Source organism: Trachymyrmex cornetzi, unplaced genomic scaffold (genome assembly GCF_001594075.2).
Source record: "Trachymyrmex cornetzi isolate Tcor2-1 unplaced genomic scaffold, Tcor1.1 scaffold16, whole genome shotgun sequence".
NCBI classification, from domain to species: domain Eukaryota; kingdom Metazoa; phylum Arthropoda; class Insecta; order Hymenoptera; family Formicidae; genus Trachymyrmex; species Trachymyrmex cornetzi.
Window position 1 is genome coordinate 6,351,754 of NW_017296201.1, and position 11,338 is coordinate 6,363,091.

General features: G+C 33.2%; 1 protein-coding gene across 1 annotated transcript; it reads right to left on the reverse strand.

The window, feature by feature from the left end:
* Window positions 1–5,714: 5,714 nt before the first annotated feature.
* On the reverse strand, window positions 5,715–8,807 carry LOC108758580 (uncharacterized). The gene is made up of 3 exons (XM_018503580.1): window positions 8,179–8,807; window positions 7,314–7,595; window positions 5,715–6,223 (listed from the first exon to the last, which is right to left on the reverse strand). The coding sequence occupies exons 1-3, from the start codon at window positions 8,657–8,659 to the stop codon at window positions 5,715–5,717; spliced, it is 1,272 nt and encodes a 423-aa protein (XP_018359082.1). The 5' UTR covers window positions 8,660–8,807.
* Window positions 8,808–11,338: the final 2,531 nt, after the last annotated feature.

Here is an 11,338-nt window from a genome sequence, read left to right on the forward strand (position 1 = left end):
ACAATGAACGGAAAGATAATAATAAGTGAACAATACGCAAAAACTGTATATAGCCTTAAATTACAATGAAAAGAAAGATAATAGTAAATACAGAATAATACATGACGGTAACAGATTAAATTGCGACGTAATTGCGAGAGAAAAATAACCGCAAACTGCAATTTAATTTCTTCCATCTTCCTTCATGCTATATAGTATGGCAATTTGATCTTATAATAGCGATCCGTTTTGATGACGTGTTTTCATTATTGCAAGTGTCGGATAATCAACCGGGACAAAGGAATTGAATTGGTAAGGAATTGGAAGTGCAAGGAGTCTCATTGACATCACTGGTATTTCGATGTAAATGAGAACGACGTTTATCGTAGCTACATTTACCAAGATTGTTGGTTACGTGAGCTTTACATTACCATAGAATCCGTAGCTCCGACTGCGGTCGAGTGCTTCATTGTACTTAAATCAGAACACCACATGTACCTCTGATTTACAATCAATAATTAAATTAACGAGTAAAAATGTCTGTAATTTTATCACACGTTGATAATTTCGATTCGTATAGCGAATAATAACTGCAGGTATTGTATTTATCAAACAAAAAGAAAATTAATGTATCGTCCATTACTGATTTAATGAGACGTAGCGTTTATAACATTATATTACTTTGCATGAATATATGTATATTTTCAGAACGCATGAATTACATTAAAATATTTACGCATTATACGAGTTCTTATTATGATTAAAAAATATACACAATCACAAAGCATATTAAAAATTTAAATATAGATTAGGTTTTCGAAAATGTGTCTATTTAGATGGTGTTCTCATGACGTGGGTGGTGAAATGGCGCGCTCCACTGATACGATTCGAGGTTCGAAATAGATGTTAGGACGGTCAATTGGCACAAATAGATACGGCGCAGGAAATATTCGGGTTTTTTACGCGTCCAGCTATCCGACGCACAATTTCTCTGTAACGTTGCGCCGCACCCGGCCTCGTTTTTCCCTGCCGTGGTATTTCCATGTATGAATATGTGCATTTTTTTGTTCCGGTGCATGTTTCGTTTCATACATGCCCGTCCACACGCGCCTGTTGTTTTCAATGCCCAGGCTCGACAAATCGCGCCCGACGGTTCGCTGTTTACGAATAAAAAATCAAGCCAATTTGAAGCAAACCGTGGTTTTACACACGGATGAAAATCCGCGAGTTTTTCAGCGATGACCGTTGCCGAGTGTCATAAAGGCCGGTCAATAATGATAATATGTGTAATGATACCATGTATGCAAAGCGCACAAGCGATCTCGCATGTTTAATTACTTTTTCTGATGAGCCGTGTTAGTCGTCCGATATTATTTGTACTAGAATTTCATTATCTATTGTACAACTCGTTAGTATGCACAATAATAGCATGTGCTAATAACTAATAAAGTATGTATAAATATTTTATTTATAGCACCTTGACGTGATGTTAATCGATTTAACTATAAAAAGATCGATTATATATCTTCGTCTAGATTTTTTCTCATCTATTTGTTGTAATGTATAAAACATGTCACTACGTTATCTTAGTGCCGAGACACTACCCTGTCTCCTGTCACTCCTGATTACATTAACTTTTTTAATTCCAAGCTGTAGTGAGATAGGCCAACAGATTTTAATAACGTGTATACACAAAGTGCGGGAACATTGCAGAGAGCATTGTGACAATCTTTCGACAGTCTAATTCAGATTCATGTTTGTAATTATGTTTGTAATTATGCTTAAATTAGAAACTACACTACATGCATAAAGCTGCAAAGTGTGACCGAAAGTGGTATATGACTGCATATATGACCGTAACATTATCAGCTCGCGTGAGTACACCAAGATAGAACCGGTTTAGCGCGGCGTTGCATAACGAGGCTAGAGATCGCATGAAAGTGTTTGCGATATTACAATTCTTCGTATCGGTGGCCGTTATATAAACCCTAACGACAATTCGTTTCTCTTAATTCCATGCCGATGCACTTTGCCTTGTGAAATGCATCACAGAAAGAAAAGGAAAATAACAATTAAGCACGAGCAACGTTAACTGCTTTTCTTCCATTTACTTCGCGTATTTTCCTCTGTATCTACCTTCTCATTTATTCAGTTCGCTTCCGTAGGGATGACTGATCTGCACAGTCATTTGGGCTTAGTGAACTCTCGGCTCATTACACTGAAAACACTCGTATACATGCATTTCATATGCATTTACATACATTTATATGTTTTTATGAATAGTAATATAATAACCATTTGAGGAAAGGTGGAAGCAAGATACAATTTAATTTAAAATATTAGAAATATTTATATATAGAGAATTACAAAATGACAATTAAATTTAAATTAAAAAAACGTATTTTAAGAAAACTAAAAATGAAGACAATAGCAAAAGTTTATTCTTGCATCTCTTAATTAAATAAAAATAAATTATACAGTCCGCATATACATATAAAAACGGTCGTGTTTGATAATACAATAAAAATTTAAAGAAAAGTGGAAGCAAGATATAACCTAATTTAAAATAAGAAATATAAGAATTGTAATAATAACTAGATTTAAATGAAAAAAATATATATATTTAAAAAGAAACGAAATTTAATATCAAATATGATAGCAAAAGTTCATTTTTTATTTATATCTCTTAATTAAGTCAAAATAAATTATGCAGTCTGCATATACAAAAATGATCGCGTTTTTTATGAACGACAGTACAAAAAAATACTTGAAGAAAAGTAGAAGCAAGTATAATCTAATTTAAAATAAAAAATATAAGAATTGGAGTAATAACTACATTTAAATGAAAAAAAAAACATATGTATTTAAAGAGAAACGAAATTTAATATTAAATATGATAGCGAAAATTTATTTTTTATTTATATTCCTTGATTAAGTAAAAATAAATTATACAGTCCGTATACATATAAAAGCAATCGCTCTTCAAAATATGCGATCATCAATCTTCCCAGTCCAATAAATCGAGATAAACGATTACTAGGCGATCATATCTTGACGAATGATATTATACGTTGGAAATAAGGAAAACCAGTACTTTATGCATTTATGTATTACACAGAGCCGAAAGTTCCTTTGGCGGAAAGACGTAGCAGTTCTACCATTCGAACATGTCGATGAATAAAACAGCATCGCCAGACACTTCGCTCGATCCATCTATATTTTTTATCGTCCAACTCGGACGCGTTTCACGCATACGTTCTGCATATGTACAGATTTCTCTCCGCGTCGGCAATATTTTTTTTATATCGTGAAATTTTACAATAGCGGAAACAATGAAGTAGTACATAACACATTCCACTTGTCAGTTTACTCTGGGGTGCGTTACGTACCGCAAAAATTATATTGTTTATGTTGCAAATATAATAAAACACACTTTATGATATCTTATTTAACTGTTTTATTAATGCGATATAAATTCATGCAATTTTTAATAAATCAACGGCTTTATTTATATCGAAATTGACAATAACATAATTTCTAGATACGATATATAAAATGTGATGAAATTAAACTTTGTAATATTAATACATATGCCATAACGTACATGGTTTTTACTATTTTGCTCTGAAAACACTTTATATCGTATTTACACATAAATGTTGGTAATGTGAAAATCCTTCAAAGCACAAATTATTCATTACACAACAAAAATTCAACAAAAAATAACTTTTTTTACGCTAGAACGAGACTAGCCATTTTCTGCAATTTTTTTGGATACTTAATATGAATCCAATTTTATATTTTGTCATATTATGAATTATGATATGTGACGCGATAAAGAAGTTTTATTGTCAAAATTGTGAAAGACCTTTATACATTAACTTTTACAACATCTGACGTTTTTTAAGAATCTCAAGATCTCGTAACCAACATAAAAAAATCCTTTTGAGAGCTAAACGTTCTAACAACTAAGTCAGCTAAGTCTATATTTAAACAGATTGTACAAGTGTCAAATTTTGTCAACAGGAAGATTACAAATTTGATGCAGATTTGTTATATCAGATTGATGACACAGAATAAAAAAATATAATAAGATTTGTTAATATGACTTGACAGCAGATTGGACGGCAGAAACCGAGCAGATTTACACATAAGTTTGACGTAGATTGACAGTAGAAATTGAGCAGAATCTGCGTTCGACAGATTCTGCTCGATTTCTGCCGTCAATTTAGATTGATAGGCTCTGCTGGCAGAACTTAATGCGGACAAATGGTACCGAATCTGCTGCATTTTTTTGAACGAATTTGCTGTCAATCTGCTAGAATCCTGCGGACAGTTTGTTTACTGCGATACTTAATATTGATTATAATAAAACTTCTCTAGTACATATCGTAATTATATAACAAAGTATGTGAAAATAGCTTGTTTTTTCAACTTTAACTGCAAATTTCTTAAAATTGTAATATGATTAAGCAATTTGGAAACTGGATTCATATTTAACATAAATAACTACGAAGAACGATTAGTTTTTTAATGTTTTTTTCTTTATTGAACTGTGTTAATATTCTTTAATATTTCACAGGAAATTGTAATACAATTTTAGAAAAGATTTTACCAGTAAGATTAACAGAAGATGACAAGGCCAAAAGTACTAAAAGGATAATTGGCTATTTTGCAAGTTTTATGTCTTTAAGAATTCACGGATGCTTCTTCGAGTTGCTCAGCTCTGTCTAGGTTTGCTTTACCGTTATGATAAGTACAGGATACGGCATACTCGAGAGTATTGTTTTTCCCTTAGTCAGACAAATAACCGTTATGGAAGGGGTCGTTTGTGACGACACGCATGAAATCGCGTTATTATGCGGCCAAGATTAAAATTTGAATTGTTACAGGTACAAATTTCTCTGTTGTGGTGCATCCTAAGTGGCTAGATATTTCTAAACGGTAATAACGCAGTTTATATTGCTGATACAGATTATGGTGCATGTACTGTTATTATATTAAACGATTCATACAGCATCTGTGTTAATCCGGTAAGAGAAACTGCAATAATATTGTCGACAAGCTTTGCACAATTCGAATTAATTTCATTAAATAAGACAACGATTGTAATATTGTTGCAAATTGTTTCTATCGACGAAAATGCGTTGTTACTGTGTAAGTTACAACGATACTATAACGTTATTAATTAATTTGCTGTAAACTTCTTAATTAGCTGAAAAGTAATATTTTGAATAAAACACACGAGAGATTTAATGATTAAATATTTCATATGTAGGGGAAAGTGGGGAAATTGTGCGCACTTAAGGGGAATTTTGCTGTAATATGATTTTTGAAGTGGAAATTAATATAAACGTGGAAATACAAGTTGTAAACATTCTTCTATCGATATGCATTTTCATATCGAACATTTTTTTATTTGATAATGTTGTAATAATTTGGCAAAAAATAAAAAAACGCAAAAGCAAAATAATTTTGCATAAGTCGGGTAATTTTGGGTAAATGGATTGGATAATTATAGGCAAAGTAAAAATCATAAAAAATTAATATAAAATTAATAAAATAAATATTTCATGGAAAATGTTTCATGAAATGTTAATAAGAAAATGAAAAAATTTATTATTATGCCAATGTTAATATTATATAAAATTAATATAAACTTTGGAAAAATAATACAAAAATTGGAACAATTAATTATTTAAACAAAAATCGCATGTATGTAATTCTCAGCGTTATCAGCTCCACTGCATTGTTGACTTCGGATCCAAATTTAAAAGGTCGAAGCAAAATTCATATGACACTGTACAATTTAAGATCAATATGATTAAAATCAATGAAAAATGGACCCTGTAGTTATGTACATAACTACTTCCGGCAGATCTGGCAATAATTCGGGCGATCTTGGCGAGCAGATTTTTCGTTTTTGCGGCTTTTGGTTTTTCCACGTAACCTTTTAACACTCTATCAATGTCCGGACTGTGAACACATTGTCCTATTTCTGAGTTGTAGATGTAGCCAAGTCGGCAGACGCAAACGTAATAACCGGGCAGATTAAGGCAACTCTCAGCGTTCTGCGTACAATTGTGTGTACCTCGGACGCACTCGTTCACATCGACGCACATCCCGAATCTGGAGGACCACTCATAACCGCGACTATGACATTCGCAACTCACATTAATCTGATTCGCCCTGAGCGCCTGGAAGTCGCGATTCTCGTCCTGGTTCAGCGTGCATTTTCGATGCGCTGCGAACACGACCAATGGTGGTGGTTGGTTCGCTTGAGGATGGAAAGACTTCAGGTTAATTGCGCGCACGGTGCACGTGGAATGTAAACGAGCATGCAAAGCTCGACCGTAGTAAAGTGCCGGCTCGTTATGTTTGTCGTAGACAAAACGAGAATCCCATCCGTGGAGTTAACGTCTTTAGAGTTTACGATAAGCGGCTTTGATTTATCTACACAAATTTTAATTGTATACGCGGATAATACTAGTGAGTCGATAGTTCCGAAATTGAAATTAAAAGATTACTACACGGAAGGAACAATTTTTCCAAAGTATCTAAAAATATAATTAGATACATCTGAAAATAATTTTGTTGAATTATCAAATTATAAAGAAATTATTGTTTAAACCTGATGAGCAATGCAAAAAATTTTGACATTCTAGTAACTAGCTTGGACATAATTATTTTGATGATCTAACAAAATTATTTTCAAATCTATATCTAACTAAATATTTACTTTAACAAAATTGTTCTTTCCGTATATTTTTTTAGAAACTACTCTTCATTATAAATTTCTTACAAAAATTGGTTATAAACAATGCTTTAAAAAACGCGGTGAAATTATATTGTTTACTATACTGGAAAAAAATTTATTAAATTTTAATAAATATTTGTTTCAATAGTACTAACAAAATATTTACTAAATATAAACACATATTTATTTGATTTAAGCATAATTTTTTTTATTTTGAGTAATACTTATTTACTGTAAGTAAATATTTCGCTAGTACTATTGAGAGAAACAAATATTTATTAAAATTCAGCAAATTTTTTTCTAGTGTAGTATTGGTAGGTAAAAATGATATAGTAATCGTGTTAGGACAGAGGTTTTATGAACGTAATGCAGTATGATTATACTATGTACTATGTAGAATTAACCTAGCTAGAATAGTGTAGTATTGGTAGGTAAAAATGATATAGTAATCGTGTTAGGAGGTTTTATGAACGTAATGCAGTATGATTATACTATGTACTATGTAGAATTAACCTAGCTAGAAAATATAAATAAGTTTTTTGCGCGATGCAAATGTCTGTAAGAGGCTTCCACGCACCTGGTTGATTCTCAACGTAGCAAGGATTGCTCTGCGACTGATAACAGTCTTTCATGTACCGGATGTGCTTCATGGGACAACAATGGTCCGGGCAGAAACTGTACAAGGCACAGGCATACGATTTCGTGTCGTCCGCTCGTGGATCCTTGTTATGAACGTCGTATTCATCAAGACAGTTGGCGTGATTGTCACAGGGCTCTCCGAAGGTAGCTAAGTCTGGGACTTCTAGCATCGTGTACCAGCACATATAATAGCTGACGGTAGTGCGCCATTGGAAGCGTTCTAGAAATAGATTTCAATAATTTTTGCTTGCGATTAAACTAATATCTGATATTATTTCTATTACTCATCGATTTACGTCAGAATCGAATGGTTTTTATATTTTGCAGCATAAACACTTTACGCAAAGAAATTATTCATAATTGTTGAAATGCCCTCGTTTCTACGTCAATGCTGTTTTAAGTGCTACCTGAAGTAATTACTAGTATAGTTTTATTGAATGTAAGTATCTCTACCTTTAAGAATTAAGTATAATTCAACATAAATCTAAAGAAGCTTATACGTATACATTATATTTGTAGTACAGTCTCTAAACAGAATCACTTTTTAATTGTTTATAAGAACTTAACTGGATTAATGTAAAAACATTTGAGATTTATATTTTAGTCTCTCTATAACTTGTAACATTAAACGTTGTATTATTATATTAGTGTCTAATTTCGAGGAAGTAAATAATACAATCAAGTTTATATATCGCTTATTGTTAATTCAGTTAAACAGTTAGGAAAACGATTTAGCCGTTAGCATGTGCAAATTGAGCTGTTTCGATGTGATTAGTATGTTCGTGACAAATCGATGCACTTGCCGATTGGGCCCTGAAATGGAACTACGGTGAGATAATCCCGCCTTTGGGCTGTCTGACAGTCTCGTTGTACGGCCATGATCTGTTCGGTATTGTTCACCAGGTTCCATTTTTGCTTCCTCATGATTGTGACAGTGTCGTTCTCGCGCCTGAAGACCGTAAGCCTAATGATCCTTTCGAGATACTTGAGGCACTCGACGAAACTCGCCTTGCAGTGTTTACGCACCTCCCAGTGCAGAGACCTTAGACCGGGTTTTGGGAAGTCCTCGTACAGCTTGCTCGTAGCCTCCTCCGCGCTCTTGAAGTACCGATGATCGTAATCGTGAAACTTATGGGCGCGAATAAAATATGCCACGTCGCGAATCACCCGGTTCCTGTCCAAGCTCGAATCCGGCACGTTCGTCGCCTCCGGATCCACATCGGGCACATCGCTCACACGTATGTTGTGGTCCATAACCTGCTCGGTCAGCGGTACACTTGGCATCTCCACCTTATCCTCTTCCTCTGTCGTGCTCAAATCGGTGACAGTAGACTCGATAGTAGATTCGATTGTTGGCGGCAATGGCGTTGTGACGGTTACTATTAGAGGTAAACGAAATACGATAAGAGAAATAGAAATGAGACGTAATATACGTTTAGTAAACTCCATCTTGAATGTCTACTTTTTGTGAAAAGATTTTGTTTTTTTTTTTTACTGTAAAGAAGACGGTTCCCATTTATGGTGTAAAAATTCAATACTCGTAAATATTTATCTATAAATAAAAAAATAAGAAATCACATCAGATTCTGATAGCCTAAAATTTAAGATTTTTTTAAAGTCTACTACTGCGCGCAAAATTAATTTCCATGTGTATTTATTTTATACGTATTTTATATATTTATACGTATTTATAATATGTATTTATTTACACCACAGTTCCACTGACATTTATGACATGAATTGCTAATTCATGTTGTCAAAACGTCTCTCCAATGTATTTGTGTGCATCTTATGGGTCTATGACATGCTTTTTTTTTTTAGAGAAAAAGGAACGGTTTTTATTATAAGATTACGAACCTTCAATCGAATATGGAAATATTGGAATGAAGACTGAAACATCGACAATCCATGTAATACATATCAGTAGACAGCAGTTTTTATTAATATTTTAATTTAGGTTTTATAAAAATTAAAATATTTTAATTTATGTTTTATACTTTACTAAATTAGAATATACTGATAAACCGTATTTTTTTCTTTTCGGATACATTCTCTTTGAAATTTAGTTCATTTTGCGAATGTAAAAAGAAATAGGGACATCTCATGCCGGATTTGAAATAATATATTTTTTATTCCTCGCTTCATGAATGTGTCTTGGATGAATTGACATTTTTTTCTCTGGTCGCGTTGCTCCAAGTATCGGGCAAGCTTGGGAAGCGCGATGCATCCTATTACTTGGCGCGCAGATGCGCGTTCAAATTACTCGAATTGCGAGGCAGACGCCGCCGCCTATCCGTCTCCAGCTCGCGATGCTGAAAAGACGAAATGAGAAGACGCGGAAGCGCGAGAAAAAGAACGAGGTACACGGGAAAAAGTTATATTAAGCCGTATCCACTGTGCTCGAGCGTTATTCATCTCGCGCAACGTCCACCGACTTACGGTTTACCATTATACTGGCGAACATCTTACTAGGGAGGGTAAGTATCCTGTTATATCTCATTCAGTCGCGGCTTTATTCGGCCGGGTGACTTCGCGTTGAAGACGACCTCGCTTGTCTATGTCTTGGCGCGAGCTTACAGAAACTTCGTACAGTAACGCGTAATAAGAGGCACCTTCGCGAAACGAGGTGAATCAACTTAGCCGGTTCCCTCGAGAACGACTACTTTAACCCTTTAAGAGTACTATCGACTTTACTTCGTAAAATGTATTCATAGCATGTATGCTATGAATACATTTTACGAAGGAACCTTGATAGAAATCATCTAAATAAAGTTAATCAGAAAATCACATAGCTTTATATAATAAGGCTTTATATAAACAGAACGTGAAGAGAAGAAATTTAATTTGTGTTTCTCTGCTATTTTCATTTATGAATAAGAATCAAAATTTTAATAACGTTCAGTTTAAATGTTTAAAAATTTAGTGGAAGAAAGAAAAATCCTATTTTTGGTCGAAGTTTATGATCGTATTTTAAATATAACAAATCGAATCAGCGCGCAATTTATAGAACTGAAAAATGTGTTTTTATACCTACATATGAATATAATTAAGCACCAAAATCCGCTTCGATCAATAATAAGATTCTTTGTGTGTGTGTGTTTTAAGATTTATTCTCATTAATTTAATTTCCACTTATATTTCGAAAATTTAATTATAAATAAGTATACTTGTTTATAATTTTAATGTTTGAAATAATGAATAAGTATACTTATTTAAAGGATCGATGATTTCTTATTCAAGTTTGTTTGATATTTTGGCTATACCTATAAAGAAACGTAGTTATGAAATAATAATCGGCGCGCAGTTAATAGAACTGAAAAAATGTATTTGTAAATGTATATATGAATATTATTATAATCATTAAGATTCGCTTCGAACGATAATAGGATTTTTCTTTTATTTGATTCATATAGGTATTCTTATCAACGTAATTTTCACTTATATTAAAAAAATATAATTATAAATGGGTATATTTGTTTATAATTTTAATGTTTAAATTATTCCGTGCTACGTTATTCCCGTTGAGGTTGGAGCCATTTGATATTTTGATTATATAAAGAAACGTATTTACGAAATAATTTTTAATATCAAATGTGATACACATAATTATACAATTTCGTAATTTATTTAACCATTGTAAAATACATGTTATTTAACAAACATAACAAACGTAAACAAAAATACCGTAAATCATTGGTGACCATATGGTCACCGATGGTCAAGTCATTAAAAATTGGTCCAGCACCGAACGTGTTAAGTAATTTACATGCTCCATAAAAACAGAATGTTAGTGCCGCACTGTTGAGCTTTATCTCGTAATGAAACTTGCTGCTCGTAAATATAAGAACCCGTGCGAACAGCCGCAAGCGGATATCTCTCGTCGAATTTCGGACCTGGTCCAACGATCTCGAGAGTTTCTGCTCGTGTGGAAGAAAGAGGAACCGAGCGCCGCAGCTCCGAACT

Coding starts and splice junctions, on each gene's coding strand:
- LOC108758580 (XM_018503580.1), bottom strand. CDS start 8,659: ATGCCAAGTGTACCGCTGACCGAGCAGGTTATGGACCACAACATACGT. Junction 7,596..8,178: donor TCCATTTCAGGGCCCAATCG/GCAAGTGCATCG, acceptor ATCTATTTCTAG/AACGCTTCCAATGGCGCACT. Junction 6,224..7,313: donor CTACGTTGAGAATCAACCAG/GTGCGTGGAAGC, acceptor TCGTGTTCGCAG/CGCATCGAAAATGCACGCTG.